We start from the raw sequence: 27,080 nt of genomic DNA on the forward strand, positions 1-27,080 counted from the left end.
ATTTAAGTAAACTAAAATGTGACATTTGTGATAATGTCAATGTAGGTTTGTAATAACAAGAATAATTTCCCTTTAAAGAAGAATATATCACTGTTTAGTCTTTTCAGTCAAATTTTTATTGCTCAGAAGAAAGATATGGAGAGGTACAGAGAGGAGAGTGTAGAGGATAAGGGAAACGGGTCACCAAACGCTGACAAACACCTACGTGGCCATGTCTTGAAGCATCATTAAAACATTACTGTTAATGTACAAAATACTTCAATTCCATTCAGCACATCATTTTCTCTACTTTATTTATGCCTATTAGTTCAAACAAAAAGAAGACAACCATGCCTGACCCCACCCTGAAACCGGTGATTGAATACAGTACTTTCATTCCTGTGTTATGACATTCTCTCATAGGAAAACACACTCACGCAGTCGCACACTCACACATGCATACTTACACACATGCCATGCACTCACAAACATTCAAAAAGGGTAACTGACCTCTCAACAACTACAACAAAAACAAAGTACACAGGCCTTGGGTTCAGTTAACAGAAAAAGCTATTCAACCCTCATGCCTTTACTGTACTTATTTAAAAGAAACTCAGTTAAAAGTCAACTTAATTGTTACTTGGTATTTCCTTTTTATTTCCAATTTACATCAATTAAAAGTGTAACAAAAAAAAAAAACAAAAAAAAAAATGATCATGATCATAATAAAATTGAATAATAACAAAAAAATATACACACCCTCACACACACAGACACCCCACCCTGGTTGTTTGGGCGGCTCTCCTTGGAGTCCCATGATTCTATTTGTGGGGCATGGACTCCATAGGGTACTACCCAAAGTCCCTTGGTTCTCTGCCTTGCCTGGCTGCACCTGTTCTCCAGGGTGGGGTGTGTGTGTGTGGTGAGGCTAGTGGGAATTGGGGGGGGGGGGGGGGGAACGACAATGGCAGAGACTGAATTCTAAAACTCATAGCACCTTCTGAAGACGGAGCAACCCAAAGCAAAGATGGCCGTTCAGCCCCAGTTCCACCCAAAAGCAAATTTTGGTCAGCTCAAGATTTAAGGTAAACGTTTTCACTTTGTTTTTCAGCGTGAGGTAGCTTTAAACAATCAGGATGACTACAACTTTCCCCAATTTTATTAGAAAATGTAGGTTGTTTGTGAACTGAGTAAGATATTTTCCTCTAATGGACAGTGAAGACAATGGAAAAATAAATCCCAAATGAATCCTCATTTTCCAAAAAGTTTTGGTGTGCATATATCTAGACACATGTACACACACAATGTGGAAATATATATAAAACCATCTGGCTGTTTATAAACACACACTTTTACAACATAGAACCAAAGATTTATAATGCACAGTAAAAGTTTCGCTCCTCGTCTTGATGGTAAAAAACATTTGGAGCACTTGGACTTGTTTATAATAACTGAAAATATGTTTTGGTCTACATTGATTCAAAATGGCATATTTGTAGCTAGGTCGGGGAGGAGAAGTGGGAGGTTCTAGGTCTTCTGTGGTAGAATGGGCTTGTGTTGCTCTTATGGTGAAGCTCCCCAGTCCTACTGTACCTCACCTCTGCCCATGTAAGGTTTAGACAATAAATAAGTGACATCGAGTCATGTTTGTTTCTTCATCACTCGTCTCTTGGCTTGGTCCCTCTTCCTCCTGGCTCATTCCCGTCAACTGTGGGCCATGGGAAACATGACTGGATCTCAGGAAGTGAGTTGACAGGGAATGCTGGAACGCCGGTGCCCTTCAGTGCTAACATCCATGGAGTACAACTTGGAGAGCACTTTGCCAGAGAAAAAGTTTCCTTTTTTTTAAAAGTTAGTCTTTTTTGTAGAGTGTGTGTGTATTGTTTCATAGTTGAGTTATTTCTTTCATGTTTTAGTTTTTTTCCCGTTGTGTTTATTTCACTTTACAAGAAGCAGACTGCGCCCACATCCACACCGAACTCCTGGTCCGCTCCTCCAATGTCCATGGGAGCAATGTCCACGATGGGCAGACGGGAGGTCTTCTGTGTTTTGTACTCGAAGACAGTCTTTCCCCACTGGCCTGTGTGTTTCTGTGGGACGACAACAGAGACGTGTTGAAGCACAGTAACCCACTATATATTCCCATAGACTACAATAACGGATACATTTTTATTTTTACCTTGACTGCACTGTGCCTTCCCCCATGGTCCTACTTAACTATGTCCATCCTTTCGCTGACCTAACTTGACAGTGCCTATCCCTCTCACCTTGCAGCCATCCTCCACAACGCTGTAGGTGAAGCGGCTGTTTCCCTCAGCTCTGATCTCCACGTCGTTGGAGCCCTGGAGCAGCAGACCCTTCTTCAGGTTGCCGGTGGATGCGTCCATGTAGGCCACGCTGTTCTTGCAATGGTAAGTGAGGTTCTGAGATGCTTCTGTGGACAGCAGCCTCAGGAAGGTCAGCTGGATACTGGCAGCGTTGGTACCATCCTCAGCGTAGCTGAACTATACAGGGAGAGGGAGGGTTAAGTGTGACATGGTAAGGATGAGTGCAGTCGCAAACATGGAGGTCATATGGAGGTCATAGATTTATGGATGGTAGGATTTTGTGATGTCTATCAATTATCTGCGAGGCTGAAATATAGGTTTCATTCAGAAAAGGAAACACTGAGGAAGGGTTTGACTGATGATCAGGATAACCCTTGAAATGAAGGTCTACTAAAGGAGTAGCTATGTTTCACTCAAAGGTGCCAGTGACATTATTATTCATAGGAAGAAGAGACTCACGTGGAATCCTCCATTCATGGTCTCTCCGAACCAGACGTGTTTGCGGTCCTTGCTCTTGCTTGTCCACCAGTTCTTTTGAGGCACATTGGCTATGCTGGGGTACACACAGGTCTCGCCAGTCTCCATGTTGCAGAAGACCTTGATGGCATCAGCTGTGCTACCAATGTTAGGATCCACCCAGTAGTCACCTGAAGAACGAGAGGAGCAGAGGAAAAATTGTTCAAACCCTAGCACTGTTTGGACTGATCATGTTATACATGTGTTCTTTCCTTTCTACATGGTATATTTTTGGGGAATCTTCCTTGATGAATAAAAAACAAAATTCCATAAATCCATTTCTCTCTTTTCTTTCCATTCCCTCTATCTTCTCCCTCTCCTCTGCCCGTTCCCCCACTCACCGCTCTTCCACTCTGGGTGGCACAGTTTGAGGTCTCTGCAGGTGCGGGCAGGGTTCTTCTGGCTACCATCAGGGCTGCGCAGGTTCTCGATCTGGTTGTTGAGGGACTTGAGTGTGGAGTCCACCTCCACGTCGTGCTGCCTCAGGGAGCTGGACGCCTCATCAGCTCTCATGTACCTCAGGGGATCCGGAGACTTCTCAGGCTGAGACAGGCCAGCAAAGGCAGACATGTCGATGCCAGGGCCGGGAGGACCAGGAGGACCAGGGGGTCCGGGGTTACCAGGTGGACCCTGAAGGAGGAGAGGAGATAAAATATGAAGACTTTAAGACTTTTGCTGCCACATGTACAGTATATATAGTATATTCAGGTAAGTCTAAGGTTGACAAGCGTTACTCACAGCAGGGCCAGTTTCTCCAGAACGACCACGAGGTCCAGGGGGTCCGAGGGGTCCAGGCTGACCGTTAGATCCATCCTTACCAGCGGGGCCGACTGGGCCAGGGGGTCCCTGAGGAGATGGATAGGGTGGGTCAGTCATGGCTCATACATATGGATGCTAGCATAGTATGAATACATGTAAGTCTCCCTTTAGTGTTTGGTTTCACATTGTTTTAAACTTTTACCTGATATAACGTTTTTGTCCAATTGTTGTTGATTATGTGTGAGAGTACTCTCTCTTTCATTCAAGAACAACCTGCTTATCGGACATTACAAATTTAGCATTTATCTCACTTTGGGTAAAAATGGTTCATGTTGTGGTGGCCAGCCCTTTCCTCCTCTTTATCATGTAATTCGTTTGAATGGATTATTTTAAAAGTAGTAACCTCTCCCATCTGTCTTCCATTCTTCCTTCCATAGCATGTTGTAATCACAAAAACATTAGCCTTCCTTGTTATCATAGAATAGGCTAATTAAAAAACACAGTGGCTATTTCCGTCCTCCACTTTATCATGGTGTTGGAGGATTATAACTAGATTATAATTGGTGTTGGTGGATTATGACTAGCCTATGCCCCTCATTATCATAGCATGGGATAACTACTGTATAGGAGTAGTCTCTATTTGTCTCATCAGAGTCTGGAGGGATTAGAGAAGTGTTCTGTCCTTTTCTCCACCTCTTCTTCTCTTTCGTCTGGACTCACCTTAGCACCACTAGGTCCGGCAGGTCCAGCAGCTCCCTGGTCTCCAGCGGAGCCCTGTTAAGATAATGACGACAGGAAGTCAGGGAACAGAACTTATTCCACATTGAAAGTCCGGCATTCTAGTTCTATGCAGATAGAGAGGTATAATAACTGGTGCAGTGTGGCCAGAGGATTTGGGTGACTTACTGGAGGTCCGGGAAGACCCTGCAGACCGGTGAAGCCACGGTGTCCCTTCTGTCCCCTCTCTCCTGTCTCGCCAGCCTCTCCCTTGTCTCCACGGGGTCCTTGGGGTCCCTGATGTAGAGAGGCAGAGAGTGTCAATCAACTCAGTGTGCCAATGCAGGTACAGCTACAGTAGGTATAGTTTATTAGAGAATGGTATGTGTGTTTCACAACATTCACACTCACAGCCATTCCTCTAGCGCCAGCTGGTCCAGCGGGTCCGGCAGGTCCTTGAGCACCCTAAAAACAAGAGTGAGGTTCTTAGACAGGCTAACAACAAGTACTATCAATTACAAAACACCAACATTTCTCTCGTTCATATTGTGTGTAGTTTTGTAGGGGTACTCACTCCCTCTCCTCTGTCTCCCTGCTTGCCCAGAGGGCCAACAGGGCCGGGGGCACCGGGAGCGCCAGGGGCACCAGGTGCACCTGCAGGACCAGTGTTACCACGCTCACCCTACAGGTGGAGAGAAGATCATAGGATATAAGGACATTTCAAGAACATTTGATATCTTATCCATCAATTGGACTGATTGGTTTGATTGGTGTATAATGCAGGTAAGTAAGCATCTCAGCAAACCAAAATTGGTTCTGTGAAAGTTCCTGAAACATTTGTTAGGATGCGGCAAATATTCTCATAACACAAAAACGGTCCAGTTGTGCTGATGATTATACGATGTTTGTATAAAACATTTGCCTGATGTTGCAAGAACGTTCCCAGAACACATTTCATTCTTCACTGGCACATTGTGTTGTTACATTACCTGGAAATCTAATGAGAACGTTTGGAGAATGTTCTGTGGTGGTTGTTACAGATGTTATGCACAACATTTTTGTGAATGTTAGAATATTTCATTTAAAACATAAAAAATCTAAAACATTTTCTTATCAAAAACATTATTTGAAAGTTTTTGTGATTATCATCCTAATGTTAGATAAACCCTGACTAGAACTTGTTCCAGAATGTTCGCACTTTGCTGGATTTCACTCCAAGGTCTACTACACAGTGTTTTATTTGTCTCATGCACCGAATACAGCAGTTGTAGTCTATACCTGTTGTATTCGGTGCATGTGACAAATAACATTTTATAGAATAAAATACAATTTGATTTGGAGTGTCTCACCTTGACTCCGGTGGATCCATCTCTACCAGGGGGCCCATCAGATCCAGCGTTGCCCTGTGAGGTAGAGACAGAGATTTAATCAATACATGAAATGTATTGGCTTCCAGTCGTGAAGTAGCTGCCAAAGCAACATGTTTGGGATCCATGGGTTAATGGTGCTGTAGAAATACAGATGGCTGTGGTTGCTGTTGGCGTTTGCGATTGACTATGGTTGTGTTTTTTTGTTTTCTGTTGTGTCATTGTTTGTTTTGGTTGTTATTGTTACTGTTGTGGTCATTATTTACATTTTTGTTTTGTGGTAATTGTATGTGTGTGTGGAGGGAGGGGTGTTCTTGTTTTGGAAAGTTGCTGTTGTTGTTCTGGTGATTATTGATGTATTTTTATGTTGTTGTTGTTTATGTTGCTATTGTCGTTCCCATGATTCTTGCAGTAGCTCAACCCAGAGGTGTAATTATATTGGCCAGCTGGTGGCCCTATAGTGCAGCTATGGCCTTTATCCCAGTAATTGCTGCGTGGAGCTACAGTGGCCTATATTTGTTGTTGTTGTGGTTTATATTGTTGTTGTGGCTTGTGTTGTCGTGGTTTAGTTCTGACCTCTCTTCCCGGCTCGCCAGAAGGTCCAGACAGTCCAGGAGGCCCCACAGGCCCAGGGGGTCCACGATCACCACCAGCACCAGGAGCTCCCTGCTTACCGGGCTCTCCCTGGGACACACAGAACATCAGCGAATAAGTGTCAGACGTCATCACTATAACCACAAGGACGTAACATTTGACTAGTCAATGGGTTAATGGACTTAACTATTGATTTGCATGCAAAGTAGGACTTCAGCAACTGGCTAAAAGCCCCTATGTGGGAAAAAGCAGCAAAACCCCAATAGAAAGTCTGTTGTAGTATGATGGAAATTAAAGTTCTGAATGCATCCCCGTTACAGCCAATTAGTCACTGAGTGATTGACTTCTTTGTGACAGTTTTAAGGAGAAAGAAGTCTGGATGTAGATCTGTCATATTGAACGTATGTGGATATCAGGACTCCATGATATAACAGTCGATCACTCCAGGCATCGTAGATATGATATTCTGGTAAACATGTTGCTTAGTTACCACTCAATGGTGCAGGACTAGTGGGAGTTATATGAACCTGTATTTAAAAAGAGCTTAACATACAACTGGACCAGTAAGAGCAATGGTTCCATAACAATGACCTGGCTTTCAAGTTCATAGCCTACTGCAAGTGTGGTAGTACTATCAGGGCTGAGATACTCACAGAAGGACCAGGAAGGCCAGGGAAGCCCCTCTCTCCACGCTGCCCAGGCAGACCAACAATACCACGTGACCCAGCCAGACCCTGGGGACCTGAAGGACCATCAGGACCCTAGAGATAGAGAAGACGATAGGTCAGTTTAATACATTGACTTCACAACTCCAGCTCTAGCTCATTGACTTCACAACTCCAGTTCTAGCTCATTGACTTCACAACTCTAGCTCATTGACTTCACAAATCTATCTCATTGACTTCACAACTCCAGCTCATTGACTTCACAACTCCAGCTCTAGCTCATTGACTTCACAACTCCAGCTCTAGCTCATTGACTTCACAACTCCAGTTCTAGCTCATTGACTTCACAACTCCAGCTCTAGCTCATTGACTTCACAACTCCAGTTCTAGCTCATTGACTTCACAACTCTAGCTCATTGACTTCACAACTCTAGTTCTAGCTCATTGACTTCACAACTCCAGCTCTAGCTCATTGACTTCACAACTCCAGTTCTAGCTCATTGACTTCACAGCTCTAGCTCATTGACTTCACAACTCCAGTTCTAGCTCATTGACTTCACAACTCTAGCTCATTGACTTCACAACTCCAGTTCTAGCTCATTGACTTCACAACTCCAGTTCTAGCTCATTGACTTCACAACTAGCTCATTGACTTCACAACTCCAGCTCTAGCTCATTGACTTCACAACTCCAGCTCTAGCTCATTGACTTCACAACTCCAGTTCTAGCTCATTGACTTCACAACTCTAGCTCATTGACTTCACAACTCCAGTTCTAGCTCATTGGCTTCACAACTCCAGCTCTAGCTCATTGACTTCACAACTCCAGCTCTAGAACATTGAAATTAAGTGATAGACAATCAAGGTGGCTGAGTTGGTGTTACTAAGCCTACAAGGGGTAAAAGGCTGGGTGGCGTTTCCTCCATGAGATATCATATAAGAGTGGAGAGGGAAGACTCACAGGGAGACCATCCTCTCCAGCATCTCCCTTCTCGCCAGGGGCTCCAGCAGCTCCACGCAGCCCAGCGTCTCCCTGTCTTCCTGAGGTTCCAGAGTCACCACGAACTCCCTTAGGACCGTCTTTACCAGCAGAACCAGCGGGGCCAGCAGCACCAGGGTTACCCTGAGAGAGGGAAACAGAGAGATGCAACATATTTCAATCACACAGATATACACAGGTAATCTGAATGAAAAGGTGACTTTCTATTGTCTATGGATACTTGTGATGATGTGATACTCACGTTGGGCCCGGGAGAACCAACTCTTCCAGCAGCACCAGGGAAACCAGTAGCACCCTACCAACATGAGAGAGGGACAACACAATATTTCAGTAAAAGCAATTACAGAACATAGCATTTTATATTGTCACTTACTATTGGGTAATAATCTCTTATCATTGAAACTGTTGACTTACAGAAGCCCCCTGGGCACCACGAGCTCCTTTAGGTCCAGAAACACCAGTGGGACCCTGGAATAAAAAGCAACCAGAAACACAATTAGACAAAGAAACAAGAACAAAGAAACAAGAAGTGCATCAATTGTGTTCTCAAATACTCTCCATTTCTTATAGATTATAGAATGGTAATGTCTTGGGCAATAAGACCTCTGTCTCTGGGACATACAGCTATTTTATATCTCAAAGTTCATTTTGAGGGGTACCTACCACAGGTCCAGGGGCCCCAGAGGGTCCTTGAGGTCCATGGGCACCACCATCTCCCTTCTGTCCAGCCTCGCCTAACTCTCCCTTGGCTCCAGGCTGACCATCTGCACCCTGGAGGATGGAAGATGCAGGTCAATAAAGATCCAACGTTTTATATGGATTAGATTATTGTTTACATTGAAACTGATGTGCTTAATGTGGTTCTACTCACAGGTGGCCCAGCGAAGCCAGCAGGCCCGGGAGGACCACCCTCACCACGGTCACCCTACAGGAAGAGAGAAGGGCTCAAAACAGGTGCCACAGAGGAAGACATTCTAACTGTACGTGTATGTGTCCCTGTCCATCAAGTTGCAGGTGCAGTGATTTAATGTGAAGGAGGCTACAATATACTCAAGAAGTTAACCATTTTGGGATGAAATTCATTCTGAGGGATTCAAGATGGTGTACTTGGAAATTATTTTACCATTCATAACTGTATATGCTGGGAAACTTGGATAGTGAGTGGTCTTTGAATCAATATGAACAGTATCTTCAGATCAAAATGTCTGGTGACTTTGACTAAATATTCTGATCTGTAGAGCTCTACATTGTTAGAGCTCTACATTGTTTCATGGCAGGGTGTGGTTCTCTAGTTTCTTCCTGCACTCTGTACTGTAGTGAAGGTAGTTTGCACTTTGTACATTTCAAACCTGGGCATGTTGACAACATGATTGATTTAATACAAATCTAAAAACTGACAATATGAAACTGGAGGCAGAGAGATACAACTTACAGGAGCACCACGGGCACCAGCAGCACCAGTTGGGCCAGAAGGTCCACCCTCACCCTGAGAGGGAAGGAGAGAGGAATGACAAACCCATACTGTACACATACAGTACATTTTTACATTACAATCATCTGTCCAAAAAATATTAGACCATACACCTAATAACAGGTGAATTTTGTCATTATTATGGTAATTCTCACCTTTATGCCGTTGGGACCAGCTGGGCCAGGAGGACCAATGGGACCAGTCAAACCCTGAGGGGGAGGAGATAAGAAAGATGGAGAGGAGAGAGATGGAGTTATTATCGACCTCACTTGGGGTCATTGGATCATTGTATTTTAATATGCTGACAGAGTTGGCACAGGAGAGTGTGGCTATGTTCCCTGTTTCTGCTGAGTACTCACTCTAGAACCATCTTTTCCAGAAGCTCCCTCAGGTCCTTTCTCTCCATTGTCACCCTGTAAGACACAGAAAACCATGGCATCTTAGTATGTATCTAGCAGACATCATGATATAACCTTGCAATCCACCGTCTAGTTTTCTACGACTATGATTAGAGTATATTCTTTAGGGTTGTTACTCACTCTGTCACCCTTGGCGCCGGAGATTCCACCAGCTCCCCTCTCTCCTGGCATACCCTGCAGACCTGGGGGTCCCTGAGCTCCAGCACCACCAGCTGGGCCAATGGCTCCCTGTCAGAGAGGAGGAACATGGATTTAGAAGTTGGCTGATCACACTTTCTGATGTTTCTTTCTTCAGTAGTGGCTTTGTGATTGCCAGACTATAGGGACTCAGAAGTTCTCCAAGTGCCCAATAAAAGCAGAAACTCTTATTGAAGATGAGATTGGCCGAAGGGAGTGGCTCTTAACCTTCGGTCCATCACTCCCGGGAGTTCCAGGAAGTCCACGAGGTCCCTGCAGACCCTGAGTTCCAGCACCGCCTCTCTCACCAGGGAAACCACGCTCGCCCTATAAGGGAACAGAGATACAGGAAGTGAGAGGCAGAAACAGGGAGGACTACAGACGTAAAGGTTTGACAAGTAGATGGTGGTGGCTATGTAGATGATTATGGCAGTAAGAGAGAAAAACATCTATATCAGACTTATTGTGGAAATGAAAACTCACTCTGGGTCCAGTAGCACCAGCAGCACCAGCCTCTCCAGGAACACCCTACAGAGAGAGGAGAGAGACATTGTAGCTGCATATTTTTACAGTAGATAAATAATACCTTTTAGAATACAGCATGTGCTTGTGTTTGCTAGTATAACTTGATCAGGATAAAGTGCTGAGGTGTGTGATAACAAATGTGACGTGAGTAACATGGTTAGATGTTCCTAATGTGTTCAATCAATCAGGGACCTGGACAGGCCTGGTGTGTTGCTGTGGCAGTGTGGACACTCACCGCATCACCAGGCTTGCCTCCCTCTCCTGGGGGGCCGGCAGGTCCGGGCAGACCCTGCACAACAACACAAGACAGTCAGTGACTTCCTATGACATCATAAAAAATGGACATCAAGTTATTCCGAATGGAATCATTTATGTTCTAGCCGATCCAGAAAAGTAAGGTGAACTCACCTGGAAGCCTGAAGGTCCAGCAGCTCCTTGCTCTCCTCTCTCTCCAGCAGGTCCCTAGGATGGAAGCACCTCAGATGATCAAAAAAGGTGATCAAGTGATTGACACAGCATTAGCACCCTGTGGAGCTGTGTGTAAGTTTGGGAATGCCATTGCATTCTCATGCTCAAAGAGAGATGCTAGCTATTACAGATACTATGGCTACACTTATGTTATGGGTGCACCAAATAAATGTATTATCTTACTATGGGGTGCAGTTGTCATGTCTAATATAGATGTCTCCTTAAGAACTGTCTAAAATACTTTATATTGTTTTGTTGTATTTTACAATATGTCTGTCAGAGGTTGAGCACTTACAGGAGGGCCGAGAGGTCCAGCAGCGCCAGTCTCACCATCTTTACCAGCCAGACCCTGTTCAGAGAGAGAAAATGTATCAGTTCTTCATGAACCACCACAGCAAAGGAAAGGATCGGTGTCAGATCCTCCACTGTTTTATTTCTTGAAACTTTGTGGGGGTTAAACACCAAAATTGCACAGATGTTAACTCAACTTCGCTAAGATCAAGGGATACAGGAAGGTCATCTAAAAGGTTAATCTACTTACTATCAGACCTTGCCGACCCACAAGACCCTTCTCTCCTGCCTTGCCAGGCTCACCCTGTTGAAAGAAAAATACACTGGTCAGTCACAGAGAAGAAGCATGGACATCAAGTGCAAGGGGAATTAAAGGGGACGTTTACATAGTTATTTGCCTGTACTGTCAGATACTGTCTGTATCTGGTGCTGGAGGCAAATCTACAGGCAATTTCTTCCCTCTGGGTATCAAAACATTATTAGAAACCCCTGTAACACTTACATTGGCTCCCTTTGGTCCGGGGAATCCCATCACACCAGGCTGGCCACGGGCTCCCTGAGGACCAGGTGGGCCGGGGCGACCGTCCTCACCAGCAGCACCCTACAGTACCACACACAGAGAAGAGAGGAGCAAGTCAACATCACTCGAGATCTCGTTTGTTTTGTATTTTACCCCCTTTTTCTCCCAAATTTCGATTTTGTCTCTTCGCTGCAACTCCCCAACGGGCTCAGGAAGCGAAGGTCGAGTGATGCATCCTCCGAAACATGACCCTCCTAACCGCGCTTAACACCGCCTGCTTAACCCGGAAGCCAGCAGCACCAATCTGTCGGAGGAAACCGTTCACCTGACGACCGAGGTCAGCCTGCAGGCACCCGGCCCGCCACAAGGAGTTGCTAGAGCGCGATGAGCCAAGTAAAGCCCCCCCGGCCAAACCCTCCCCTAACCCGGTCGATTCTGGGACAATGGGACTCCCGATCACAGACGGTTGTGATACAGCCCGGGATCGAATCCGGGTCTGTAGTGACGCCTCTACCACTGCGATGCAGTGCCTTAGACCGCTGCGCCACTCGGGTGGCCTCTCTAGTGAGATCTTGTACATCTTATACATCTCATGGGTTTAGAAAGGAAAACTCTGTATTACTGCACCAAATCTTAGTTAATTGTATGGCAAAATGTTTGAGTGGAATACAGTATGGGGTCTAGACGGGAAAAGAGGCATACTTACACCAGGACCAACTTTGCCTTGAGGACCAGCATCTCCAGGGCGACCAGTGAGACCCTATGAGCATCACACACAATGAGAGAGTGTCAACCCAATACATGAAGGCTGACATGCTGAGCCACAGCTCTTGTTCTGGCTGGTTGTGATGATGGCGGTGGTGGGGACCTGGGGTACTACTACTCACTCTGGCTCCAGGAAGACCAGGCTCTCCTGTGCGGCCGGGGTCACCAGTGCCTCCCTTAGGCCCACCCACACCGGGAACACCACGGTCACCAGGGGCTCCCTGTGGAGGAAGAGTGGAGAGAAAGAGAGGTATTAGTGTTTTATGCATTTATCACTCAAGCTTAAATGACATTGTTTATAAACTGTGATTAATACAATAGCCAATCATAGCTGCTACAACAGGATACCAGCAGTACAATATAACAGGTTTGGTTGTTTTGAAACTACTCAGCCGTCTACAACAACATCTTACAGTTAGGGACTCATTAAGTAGATTTTTTTATTATTGTGATTTTGCAACTACTTCTGTCCATTCCTGGATATCAGGTGAGATGGGGCATTGGGAACTTTAAAAGTGTCAAGACCCACCTTAGAACCAGCAAGACCATCCTGACCTGGGAAACCACGGTTACCGGGAGCTCCCTAGAAACAAGGACAGAGAGAAGAGAGAAGATTTCATTGATGAGGAATAGGATATGGGAAGAACTGATATGACCCAATGACTCAGAAGAAAAAAATCTGTGGTGAGATCTGTGATGGTTCAAATCCTTACTCTCTCGCCAGGAGGTCCAAGTGGTCCAGCAGCACCGGGCTCTCCTCTTGCTCCTCTCTTGCCCTCCTCGCCAGCGGGGCCAGGGGCACCTTGGGGACCTATAGGGCCCTACAGGGGGTGACCAAGAAGATAGCAGATTCATTTCAAACATACTTCCAGGTCCATCTCAGTAGAATGAAAAAGTGCAGATTTGATATGAATGATATATGTTCCACCAAAACAGAACTCACAAGCTCTCCCTTGGGACCAGCCTCTCCTTTGAAGCCAGGAATACCGGGGTCTCCCTACAACATAAACAGGTGCAAAGTCAAAAACATCTGAAATAGGGGCAATGTTGTCCACAGCACATTATCTGTCATGACCCCACCTCCCTATACACCCTCCAAGACTAACCAATGTAAACCAACCTACAGCACCACCAACACATAATTGGTGTGTCCAGGTTTTGGGGTGAATATAGGGGACTTACAGACTGTCCCTTGGGTCCAAGAGGTCCTGTTGCTCCCTGAGGTCCGGGGGGGCCACGGGGCCCGGGGAAACCAGGTGCACCAGCAATTCCAGAAGCGCCCTACAGAAAGAGAGAGATAAAGTAATTGAATATTACTGACTGAGCAGTAGACTGATAATGAACTAAGAGCAGTGTTTATTTCATGCTGAGTATATAAAGAGTGTAGAGGGTACATTCTAAACCCATATAGTGTAAGAATATGCTTACAGCAGATCCTTTAGCTCCAGGGATACCATCAGTACCAGGGTTGCCCTAAAGGAACAGAGGAGCAGAGACAAGGTGAAGAGATGAAAATAATGCATCAGTTAATTGATGAGAGATGATCAGTGTGAGATAATGCACTTCAGACTCTATCACAGATTGCCTGGATGTTACGTACAGAGGCACCAGCGGGTCCAGGAGATCCGGGTGTACCAGCCTCCCCACGGGGTCCCTGTGCGCCCTCAGTTCCACGTGCACCAGTGGGGCCAGCTTCTCCCTGTAGGATGGAGGAGATTCAGAGGACCATTAGGACTGCTGTTGCTTCTCTGTGCAACTCTTATTCAAACTGTACTCAGTGATGAAGTCAAATGGTATGGTGATTGGAGCTCATTGTCTCCCAGAGATGTGATCGACAGATCTACAGTGACTGTTCAATGTGTCCTTGAGGTAGAGTGACTCTGAGAATCTCATCTCATTGCAGCTTATCATTATTGATCATCTTATTAGAGCTGTTCACTAGTGTTGAAGTGAAATTAAGTGTCTCACCTGATGATTGGGAATTCATCAGACACACCGTTTGTCACATCAATAGGCTTCCATTGGGTTCAATCAGGTTATGACTGACATGATGCATGATAGAAACATAATGGCAGTTAGTACAAACCTTGGCTCCTGGGGATCCAGGGAAACCGGGTGCTCCAGCAGGCCCAACAGGGCCCTGTAGGGATCAGAGGTCAGTTAATAAACGTACTAATTCCTGATTTTGCTATTATTGCACAAAAATACAACATTGACTGGAAGAAACAGTCAAGCAATTCTAAATCTATTCAAAAGTATTTGAAAATGTGTACAATTGTGATCGTGTTGTAATACATGAAGTGCATAATTGATTTCTGCATTGCATTGATGGTATCTTGTACAGCAGTGGTTCCCAACCTTTTTCGGCTACTGTACCACCAACTAAATGTTGCTTTGCCCGGAGTACCCCTGAAGTACCTCTTCATGCATTTTACCAGTAGGCCTACGTTCTCATGAGTCTTCTCAAGTACCCCCTGTGGATAGGTCAAGTACCCCCAGGGGCCCTAGTCCCCCTGGTTTGAAACCACTTTTGTACAATAATAATGAAAGCTATATGTCTTTGAGACAGTGAGGAAGCAACACGAAGAGTGCAATACGTACGGGAGGACCAGCAGGGCCAGGCAAGCCATCATTACCTCGGGCACCCTGAGGAGAGAGCAGACATGGGAGACATTATGATGGTACAGTACTCTGGGTGTTTATCGATGGACACATTTACACCATTGAGCAGGTTTACCTAAACATAATTGTAATTGTGACTAATTGATTTGCTACACAGCACATATTGAGTAGGTCTTCATCAGGTGTCCACATTAACCGAAGAGAAAGTCCTAAACACTGGGGTGGGATTGTCTGGTAGGCTAGTGTACAGAATATCACTGGGTCTGGTTAGGATTGTCTGGTAGGCTAGTGTACAGAATATCACTGGGTCTGGTTAGGATTGTCTGGTAGGCTAGTGTACAGAATATCACTGGGTCTGGTTAGGATTGTCTGGTAGGTTAGTGTACAGAATATCACTGGGTCTGGTTAGGATTGTCTGGTAGGCTAGTGTACAGAATATCACTGGGTCTGATTGGGATTGTCTGGTAGGCTATTGTACAGAATATCACTGGGTCTGATTGGGATTGGGGACATGAATCCTCAAAAATATTAGGCATATCATTCAGGGCTTTGGATAATTTGGTGTGTAATTACTTGAATTGTTGAGTTCATGTATTATTCAAGAGTGCATTTATATCAGAGAGCGTTAAAGGCACATGTCTGTGTTAACTCACAGCAGTTCCAGAAGGTCCGGGACGGCCTCTCTCGCCAGGCAGACCACGTGGTCCCTACAGGAGACAGAGACACAAGATGAACACTTAGCTTGGTCACGTTAAGCAAAACAGTAGGTGATAAGAGCTTTTAACTCATATTATTCAGGTAATGCACAGGTGTACTGCTCTCTTACCATTGGTCCAGGCGCGCCGTTCTCTCCGGGAGCACCACCCTCACCCTATAGAGACGACACAGTCAGTCTGTCAGCCAATCAGACTGCTAATCAGACAGTCAGTCAGATAGTCAGACACAGGAATAGAAATGGAAAGATTTGATGAGTTGAAGATCTAGTTGGCAGTCTTACTTTGGCTCCAGCAGCACCGCCTTCTCCCTTAGCTCCATCCAGACCAGGGTGACCCTACACACAGACAGGCAGACAGACAGACATAGAGAGACACTTAATCTACATCCGTCTCATTAGACTGATCAATTAACACTAATTAGCTCATCTATTGTCTTGCTAATCATGTTGAACGTGTAACATCATAATATCCTTTCTGATGGAGTTGTGATTATAAATTAAGCATGATGAAACACCCACCCTGTGTCCTTTGATTCCAGGAAGACCAGGAGTTCCGGGGAATCCACGAGCTCCCTGAAATAAAGAGATAAATTAGATAATAAAGGATTCTGTGTGGGATTCATCTGTTAAAGTAACTTATATCTTAAGATATTGAATGTTTAATTGAATTTAATTGATCAGGAAATATTAAGATGTATCAAAGGCAATTGATGATAAAAAACTAGAGAGCGATGATCCATGGCAATGTGCTCTAATGTTTTGGACATGGTTTTGTATACTTTTTGGGACTATCCTCTATGTCTCTCTGTTTACCTGAGGTCCTGCAGGTCCACGCTCACCAGCCTTTCCAGGTTTGCCAGCCTCACCCTAGAAATAAAGAGAGGGAGTAATGATTGATTATGATTATAGGTATGATTATCAGAAGTGTATCAACTGAATAATAAATGTCCAAGAGAATTTTTCACATTTTATATTTCAAGCAGATGAATTCAGCTCAGGAAGAGATGGCCCCCTGGTGGACATATTTGTGTACATGATGGGGGGGGTGGGGGGAGGTAAATATGGGACTGCAGATTGTGGACATAGAGCTGAAGATTATATGCACTATAGATATTCAATGGGGGACAATGGTAGGCAAGTGTGGTGCTTTGTGGACTGCTTCGTGATACTGTGTCAAAGAGAATCATGTTTGTGGTTTTAAACAGTGGGGGAAAAACAAGGTCCACTCTTCATGATGGAACAAGGGGCACTGGAGTCTGGCCTGGTCCCAGATCTGTTTGTCCTTTTGCCTACTCCATTCTCATTGTCAAGTATGACAATATCATAAGAAGTTGGCAAGAGAGCAGAAACAGACTGTCACTCAGGCTACTGGAGTAGAAACAGACTGTCACTCAGGCTACTGGAGCAGAAAAAGACTGTCACTCAGGCTACTGGAGTAGAAACAGACTGTCACTCAGGCTACTGGAGTAGAAACAGACTGTCACTCAGGCTACTGGAGTAGAAACAGACTGTCACTCAGGCTACTGGAGTATGGCAAGTCAATAGGTAAATGATAGTTTGGGCAGGTGGTAAGAACTTTGTTAATGCGCTCTATGTACATAACACAATTTAAGTAACGCAGCATATTTAGAGCTCTACATGTGATAGTGAAGCCTTTGCCAATAACATGGTGTGTGCTTGTGCTCTACTTGAGCATGGCTTTGACAACAGAACTCAGACCTGAGCCATGGATCTGGTTTTGTTGACGAAGATGACAAAACTTACATCACTTCCTGGTTTGCCAGAAGGTCCGGGTGGTCCGTGTGGTCCCAGTGGGCCCTGTTATAAGGAGAGAGAGGTGGTTGTTATTGTTTAGGATGGAGGTTGTAGGCTTAATTGTTGTGACTAAGAATAAACTAGTGTAAGAAGCTACCTTCCCACAGTTAACTAAACTGAAACAACGCCATTCCACATTTACATCATAACTTCAGTGCCTTCAACCTTGTCTTCGAAGTCTCATTGCCAACTCTAATTAAACTGTTATGTAGCAGGCAGTTATGTTAAAAAGGAAACCCTGTCTATTTTTATCTGACATTCACAGCATGTAGAGGATGGTGGCATTTTCCTGTTGCTAGTGGTTTCATTTTAATGAAGAGTAATGATGTTGGTGATTTTCACTTGAACGCTGTGGGGGATGGAGGTCCATGTGATCCTAACATAGGCAGACATTCCATCCACTTCTACAGGTCAGGGATTATAGGTCAAACTGTGTTGCATAAGGTCTTTTTATAGAAACAAAATGCATAAAACAACTATCAGTGCTGAGGATGAGAATGTATTAATTATATTGCCCATCTGAGTGGGTTTATTAGACACTTTCACTATAAACCCTAATTTCTCTGTTTTATGTGGTAAGTATGCAATCATATAGCGAACAATGGAAAACTACTCCCTAGATAGCTAATACTAGAATGCGCCGGTGTTGCTGCCAAGGTCTACGCATTCTAATTGTATGTTGTTATCGTGACACCGAGATTTGCGGTGCACCCTGGGATAGTTTTGGATACTCACAGCTGGGCCTGGCTCTCCAGTCTCTCCGGGGTTACCTTGGAAACCTTGTGGGCCCTGGAATTGATTAGAAGGAACATTTAGTCAAAGACATCCTGATAGTCTGCATATTGCTATTGGCTTAGGGTGTCCACAATACGGATCCATACCGCATATTAGGATACAGATAAGCCATAAAAGAATGTCTTAACCATCCAATACCGAAGGTTAAAGGGTCAAGTACTATTCTACAGTACTGAGTCGTATGTACATAGACATCTAACACAATGTCAGTAGCTGTTAGCTATTAAATTACAGTAGCAATTACACAACATTCTCCTTCTGTTGTGGTCATTAGTAAGGCTTAGAGAGGTGTCCAGCCCGCAGTAATGAAGGTGTGTATACTTACAGGGGCTCCAGAAGGGCCAGGTGGACCACGGGGACCCATAGGGCCCTACAGAGGGAGAGGAAATGCATAATATTTATAACAATTTATAGCTCAAAAACTGTTGGGATATTTGATAATTAGTCATGTCTTAAGACACAACCCTTTGAATTGTCAGGCAAGCCATTGTATCCAAATAACATGGTCTATGTGTCTTATGATGTTGCACAATTAGTTAGTTCTCAGCCTGTAGTTGTATGGTGGTATGAGAACAAAGAAGGAAAATAAATACAGTACATGTTAATGGGGTTGGCAGATAGCATACAGTGGTTCATTTTCACCACAAGGTGGCAGTCTGGCTTCAAGTCTGTAATACAGCATGCTACTACCACCCTACATTCACCATATACCTACCTATCTATTTAGCTTAAAACTATGATTTTATGTGTTTCATTAATTCATTATGAAGTATTTTTAACCCCTCTGGATTCTGTTAAGTTCATGTACAGTAACATCTCCTGTCCCCTTACCATAGGTCCTTGCATCACTCCCATCTGTGCACCTCCAGCTTTCTCGTCGAATCCACCAGCCATCTGAGCAGCAAAGTTCTGCAGAAAGGATTGGGGACATTGTAACTGAATTGACAGCATCTACAGTAGATTCATTGCCCCCTGGTGTCTACCAAAGCTTTCACAGGCTGTATTTCTGCCTCACCACTGCTCTGGCGCAACAAAAAATATGGGGGCACATTTACTTAGTAGTTGTCAGGAGGGATAATAATGGTGAGATTGACTGTGATACAGTAGCTTAGCAATGTGTCATCCATCTTTCTTTCTCAATCCTTATTCTACTAACACATAGAACAGCACATAGGCTTATAGCTTAGTCTCTTTCACACACACACACACACACACACACACACACACACACACACACACACACACACACACACACACACACACACACACACACACACACACACACACACACACACACACACACACACACACACACACACACACACACACACACACTTCTGACAATTAGAGTATTCCCGATGCTCTACTGCTACAGTCTGTCAACAGGGTGTGCAGAGTGCTTCTCTGCACCACACAGACAAAGACACAGAGTTTTGTGGCGGTGACGTCCTCCCCCATTGATCTACTGTCCTGTCCTTTGTCTCATGCCACTTACCCCGCCAAGGCCTGGAGGTCCGTTAGGTCCGGGTGGGCCAGGGGTTCCGGGGTTCCCGGGGATGCCAGGCTCGCCATCTCTGCCTCTGGGGCCAACATTTCCCTAGGGAAAATGAGAGAGGGACAAACGCATTCAACAACGTGTTCAATACCTAAACATGTTCAGTATTATGACTGAACGTTATTCTGTTCGGAATCAATCAACAAATCAGTCAATCAATCAACCAATCAACCAGTCAATCAACTGTAATGCATCAATTAACCTTTCAATTTGCTGCATTACTAGCCTGGCCAATGGTGAATAATTGCAGAGAACATATTGAGGTGCTTTAGGGATGCATGCCACTATGTTGTTTGAATATTATTGTAATTTGTTAGTCATTATAAAGGATAATCTTCTCATATTGGGGAGGTTTTCCAAAATAATGCAGCATATATATCTCACTATCGTGGAGCTAAATTCAAAGTCTCATACATAATAAACTATGCAGTGATCTCTCACAGCAACTACAGATGTTGAATGGTTAGCCTTGATTTCAGTCCACACCACAGACGGATTCCTAAAAGTTACAGGGATTCTGTGTCTTACCTTATCACCCTTAGCTCCGGCTGATCCACGAGGTCCCTGCTCACCTGAGGGGCCCTGCGCAAACAAACATATTAGGATGACCAATAGTACTTCATCAAGGATATTGTGATGGGGCAAGATGCACATTACAACTCATGAAAGATATTCTGCAAGGCAAAATACAACACAAATAATATTTCATAGAATATATTCAAACAATCGTCATTATAATTCATAAAACAAATGAGCAAATACATATATGAGAGTATGTTTACCATAGGGCCTGCTGGTCCATTTGCTCCTACAACCTGGACAATGGAACATAAAGGATAGCTTGCTCAGATATCAACACTTGTTGGGATAAAAGTAGTCTTGTGAAAGGCTTGATGTCTTTGATACAGTGTTGGGTTGCACTGATTTGAATAGCTAAGATGCTGGGAAAGAACATTCCAGTACACTGTGGCCATGGACAAACAGCACAAAATAGACTTCACCAGGAAGTCTGTTGACAGACAAGTTAGTTTAGCTGAAAACATCTTCTGCTTGTCAGGGTTCGTTTTTTAAGAATCCTTGCATACCAGGGAATAAAAACGTTACTAAATGGATGTATGGTGATTGGTTTGGATCCATTATTTCCGAGGAATGTAGGCTTCCTTCCATGTTGTCATTCAATGCCCTAAAAAGACAGCAGGTTCAAAGCATGGCAGCTAATCACTTATCAACTGGAGGCTTTTGCTTTCTTGGAATCATATTATTCCCAAAAAGAAAAAGAACAATGTGCAAATTGGTCATCCGTAACACTCAATGGAATGTTGCCTGTCTATCCACAGTTCATCCAAGATGCTGAGGAGAGTCAACCCAGATACTGACTTGGATAGCTTTACTGCATGTATGTGAGTTTTAAGTGAGGCTATTGTAACATAGTCACATAGTCTTGAAAAGCTTTATATGCAGTTGTTCGCGAATGCTTGGCAATGGCATGCATGGGTACTTAAAAAGAACCTTCAGTCCCTTCACTTAGATTTGATGGACAAAATAACCTTCTGATGTCTTTCTGAGTAAGCATGAGCTATAGTGCAGCCCATAAGCTATCCTATGCATGAACGATACTGAGAAGAAATCAGAGCGAGATAATACAAATCAAGAGATCCCCTGCGTCAAGAATAGCGGCTAAATAATTTGACTAAACTGTAAAGCTGAGGGTGCATACTTACATCTGCAATCTCGCCGGGTTCCCCCTTCTGGCCCTAATGAAGTACATTAACAAGAAAGTCAGTGGTCATAATTTAAACGTATCTGTATTAAGACATACTCACATCATGTAAGTCTAAGTGTTGTTTAGTCTGAGTGTGTGGATGCAGTGTTTAGATGATCACGTAATATGATACAGTGTGAAATATGATACATTGTCTAAAATAACACATTGCTGATCCAACAACAGAAAATATCCTTCAATTGTGATTTGTCCAGAACAGCTTTCAGTATAGCTATCATATCATCGTTGCCCATGGTCTCACCTTAGCACCAATCGCCACGTCTGATGTTGTAGATGGGTGGGATGAGGAAGAGAGAGAAAACAACATTAAAAAGGGTGACCCTGAGACTGCCGGATTGCTGTGTGTAGGGGCCAAACCTCCAGGGGTTGAAAACCCCAGATTAGAAGCCACACCTGTGGAAACCAATAGAAACCAAAGACAGTACTCCAAACCCTAGACTCTGAGAACCATCCAGAGTGTGTTGGAGGGTAAGCTGTAGTTCCATGTTGAGGGAGATGGTGCAGAAGCAAGCAAAGCCAGGGGATGGGACAGATGTTTGGATCAAATCCTCAGTGTGTAGTGGATACCAAAACTATTTGTCTCTATAGCGTATTTTGGAGCCTACAACTGAGAACATTGGCACATCCTATGGAGTTCAAAGCATAAATGGCCTAAGGGAGGAAGGCATCCTGTTATGAAATGGCACACTACATGGTTATTACGATAGATTGATGATAAATATCCTCAAGTACTTACAATTTAGTTTTTAAAGACAATTCTAAATCTTTCAAAATGCATGAACATGATTGTTTCAGAAAAGAAAGACATAACATATAGACAATGACTGAAATGTGAAAGCAGCTTTGGTTTAGTTGCGTTGTTTGATGAGCAAATATGACTATTCTACGTTGAAAGTGAACATATCTTAGAATCTTGATAGGATAATATTGAGTATTATAATATTTTACTATCTTTGCATCTCTTCTCTTTGCTAATGTTATATATTGTGTGTTGAGCCTGGGAGTAGGTTGGGTCAAGTCTGGTAAAGTGAAGTACAGTAATGACTCTCCCATGTGTGTCACTGGAAATTGGATCATATCCATACATGACAGGGGTAATATCTGACAGGTGTTTAAAAAGATGATGCTATAGAAAATGTGTCTTCAAAAAAAGGGCAAAGCAGTCAAAATGTTATGTATACACACTAGTGATGGAAGAAATTAAACTTCAGAACCCCAAAGTTGGTGGGACTATCATGTGTTGTCAATCATTGTCTTACTTCACCCAATAGGATCACTTTGATGTGGTGGGAACGGAGCTTCCATTGGACAAAATGAGACAGTGATTGGCAGCTCAGGATAACACAGCCTCCCATAGGTTCTGAGGCTTCTTAGCCACCCGCCACTAAAATGAACGCAAACTTAGAAGTGTCTCATTTTCATTATTGACCCTTGTTGTTTGTGGTGGAAACCAGATTCCACGACTAAGGGATTAAACTCCTCATAAAGTGAACATCCATAGAGAGAGTGAACATCCAGAGGATGTTGCAGGTTTAGTCTCCAACCCAAAACAAGCAGGGAAAAAGGTAACACTTTTGAATAGGGAACATCACAGCTAGCTACTTGTAAATACCTAGCCACAAAATCTGTCCTGACTCATGTCTGCACACCAAAGTCATGTACAGTACAATAAGCTACTGGGGACCTGTTAACCCCAGTTAACATCTTAACTGCCATTTACTTCCCCATTCAAAAGTGTTGGTATGTTAAGAGCGCAGTAATTTATTTATGAATATGTGAATAAATAAATGACAACCAGTGGGGGCGCTGGCGTCCGCAGGGCAGATGGGGCAGCACTCTCCAGGTTGGATGATAGGGTTGGCACACTCTTTTATCTCCTCGCAGATGATCTCATCACACAACACTGACCCGCTGTCACACACACAGATACGACACGGCTCCGGCTTCCACACATCCTTATCATTATAACGATGGTCATCCTGGATGCAGGAGCCTGGCTCCTCTGTGGCCAACACCAGGGGGTGGTACAGAGGGCATGGGGCAGAGATGGGATGGAGGGTGGTGGTGGGGTGGCAAAGAGGGCACGACAGTGATCATAGTAGATAGGTGAGGGGAGGGAGCATGAGGGGTGGCATGGGTAAAAAAAATGGCAGGATAGGTTAGAGGGCAAGCAGGATGGGCATTGCGTGCAAGATGGTGGAGGAGAGGGGTGGGGGTCACAGAGAGACAGGGTGGAGGTGAGTGGTGGCAGTTGGGAGGGAGAGAGACACAAGTTATCAGCTTAGCATGAGGCCTCATTTACACCCCATGCACAGCACACAGCATCACAACACCACAGCATCACAACACCACAGCACACAGCATCACAACACCACAGCACACAGCATCACAACACCACAGCACACAGCATCACAACACCACAGCATCACAACACCACAGCACACAGCATCACAACACCACAGCACACAGCATCACAACACCACAGCACACAGCATCACAACACCACAGCACACAGCATCATAACACCACAGCACACAGCATCACAACACTCTCAGTCACATGACTGCACACACAGCTTGGGAGAGTTATCCACCACATTAAAGACAGAAGCATATCAGCATAATTAATATCAATATGTCCATCATATCCAGGTATTAGGCCTAATAGACTCATCTCAAAACTCTTCAACATGGATTGGCAGCATGAGCAGACAGGATCTGTCAAGGCATTGGTCTGGGTGAGTGCTGATTCGGGACATTGATTTTACCTGGGGGCCTCAGTCTCACAAGCTCTAACCACCAGCCGGTGGTTTATTTTCATAAAACAGCACAGCTCAGGAAGCCTCACCCAGGTTTATTTATCCTGCACGCAAACTGCTAGATGTATTAATTTAGAAGGAAGCCAAAGCACCAGAAACATCCATTCAGATTACAGTAATCATATGCAGAAAGCAGCTTCAATGCAACCAACAAAGAGTACATTTAGCAGTGCCATTTAAAGGCAGTAGTAGGTATTTCTCCCAGTGGAGTGAGTATATTTAACCTGTAGGCCTGCTGCACTCTCTGGTGACCAATGGACCTGCATGAATGAGTCCCTCACATTGGGAGACTGTACCCAATGACAAGCTGCTGCCCTGAGTAAACAGGGAATCCTTCATAAATTCTCCATCTGGATCGCATAGCTGTGTCAAGCACCAGTTCAGACACATTGGAGAATTAAGAATGGGGAGCTTTCATGCATAGGGTCTCAGGTTTGGCCTGCTAAATATAACGAAATATAACTATTTGTTTTTCTTGCATTAGTGTAAAAGTGGTTCTTATCACATACCTGCTACCAAACTATACTATATAACATGAGTAGTCCATTTAAGCTTTCCCCACATAAGGTGGGGTTGGTTGGTGACGTGTTGTTCCACAACTTTTCTTTGAGTTGTGGTGAGATATATATGGACACACAATCCCTAATTCATCACTAAAGGCTTAAACTACCACTACACTGAGCATGTGGCCTCTACATTCTCTTATTCGGGGTACTAAATGGTTGAACGATTATAGCCTATGTAGCACAGGTCCATGAATATGTTGATTATAAAGCAGCACATTATATATTACACATTGTATGATGTAGTATAGCCCATCTCTCTAGCGACATACAGAGAGTATCCTGTTCCAAAGTTTGTTCATAAAACACCTACTCCTCTCTCATTAAGTGACCAACTGCCATTCACTTCCTGCTACCCTTTGAGCCTGCTCGTCTGGGGTCAAGTTGTGTCTGACCCTGTCTCTTTAAATGATGAACTGTTTAATCTACAGTATTTCAGCCACCACCCAGAAACTCAAGCAATTTCAATCGCTCAATTCTAACAAATAGTCACCTTAAACAATATAACTATTCATTTGAAATCAGAACTGATAATGTTGTTTTCTCAGGAGGGTAAATGCCACTCTGAACAACAGTAAAAGTTCTCTAAATTGCCTAAAAAAGCTACGGAACTGCCAAAGCATCTCAAGAGAGCCACTGTGTCTGTCTGATGTAAATAGATTAGTGCTGTTAAATACTGGCACTAGAGAGAGTGCTTGTGCAGCGACGGGATCCACAGTGAATATCCAGTAGTGAAACAAACGCACACTTGTTCACCTGGTCCTCCATCCCACACAGATGTGCCTTGATAGCCTCACCTATGTTCCCCCCAAAAAACTATTTCAATGCATAGGCCCTGTATATCTGCAAACACTTACAATGTAATTAACATGTTGTAATTAACTATGTCAATATCAAACCAGTATTAGGATATACTGTTCAATTCAATACCATTATTTAAATAGTAATTTCTTAATTTGACATCATGGACAATATAACAGTCCAGATAAATCACATTTAATCTCTGAATTGTATCTGCCAGAATTGTAATTCATAATTGTGCAATTCCTCCAACGAATGACCGATACTTTTCTGAGTATGTGCCCCTCCATCAATGCCAATGTTGATATATCTTGAATATCATATCATGTTCGCAGCAGTTTTACATTCAACACTCGGAGAATTGAGCAGAAACTGCACACTTTAAACACCAAGGTAGTGCCACAGACATACAGAAAGAAAAAGATTAGTTGATAAAATGCGATCATCAGAAGAATCCAAAAGAAATTTCAACAGAAAGATGCAACTTACGGTCATCCTCTTCCTGACATCTGACAATGGATAGTAAAACAACTTGGGATGCTACAAGTAGCAGAACAGTCCGTGAATCCACAAAGCTGAACATGTCTAAATATTAGACATGCAGGACCTTGGGTGAGGAAAAAGATGTGACAGAGCAGACGCAGCTCTCTTTCAGTGGTGTGTAATGTGTGTTCCCAGAGACTACAAGGGAACCATGCAGTCAACCTTCCTAAATGGAAGTGGAATCCAACGCGGGGCCCCAGCCGGCACTTTACACCCACCGCGTCAGAGCAAGAACCGGGGTTTTATGTCCACTCTGCCTTCTACCAATCTTCGTATATTCCAAAATACAAGTCCGACCCCCGACCCCCAGTGGAGCTGTAACTCGACCCACATTTCCCTCCCCTCCACTCCTTCAGCGTCTATTCTCCAAAGGACCTCTCTTTCCCTTTCCTCTCGTGACATGTGGAGATGAGGTAGACTACCTATAAATCACACTTTTTGGTTCTCTTTCAACCCCCCCATTACAATAGTGTCTGGCCACTCACCTGCCAGACTCATATAGATAGACAAC

General features: G+C 44.1%; 1 protein-coding gene across 1 annotated transcript; it reads right to left on the reverse strand.

Annotated features, from left to right (window-relative positions):
- Positions 1-93: 93 nt before the first annotated feature.
- Positions 94-26,810, reverse strand: LOC139542753 (collagen alpha-1(II) chain-like). The gene is made up of 53 exons (XM_071348556.1): positions 26,516-26,810; positions 22,086-22,105; positions 21,783-21,815; positions 20,844-20,876; positions 20,590-20,643; positions 20,002-20,103; positions 19,338-19,415; positions 18,832-18,876; positions 18,447-18,500; positions 17,661-17,714; positions 16,710-16,763; positions 16,416-16,469; positions 16,179-16,232; positions 16,008-16,052; positions 15,835-15,888; positions 15,161-15,205; positions 14,646-14,699; positions 14,160-14,258; positions 13,988-14,032; positions 13,742-13,840; positions 13,503-13,556; positions 13,273-13,380; positions 13,089-13,142; positions 12,682-12,780; positions 12,501-12,554; positions 11,777-11,875; positions 11,525-11,578; positions 11,279-11,332; positions 10,924-10,977; positions 10,751-10,804; positions 10,474-10,518; positions 10,219-10,317; positions 9,934-10,041; positions 9,754-9,807; positions 9,550-9,603; positions 9,356-9,409; positions 8,795-8,848; positions 8,587-8,694; positions 8,338-8,391; positions 8,165-8,218; positions 7,885-8,046; positions 6,913-7,020; positions 6,242-6,349; positions 5,648-5,701; positions 4,873-4,980; positions 4,710-4,763; positions 4,488-4,595; positions 4,302-4,355; positions 3,561-3,668; positions 3,164-3,452; positions 2,766-2,953; positions 2,247-2,483; positions 94-2,069 (listed from the first exon to the last, which is right to left on the reverse strand). Exons 1-53 carry the CDS (start codon positions 26,607-26,609, stop codon positions 1,923-1,925), a joined length of 4,263 nt encoding a protein of 1,420 aa, XP_071204657.1. The 5' UTR covers positions 26,610-26,810; the 3' UTR covers positions 94-1,922.
- Between the last annotated feature and the right edge of the window lie 270 nt (positions 26,811-27,080).

This window comes from Salvelinus alpinus, chromosome 17 (assembly GCF_045679555.1).
Source record: "Salvelinus alpinus chromosome 17, SLU_Salpinus.1, whole genome shotgun sequence".
Lineage (NCBI taxonomy): Eukaryota > Metazoa > Chordata > Actinopteri > Salmoniformes > Salmonidae > Salvelinus > Salvelinus alpinus.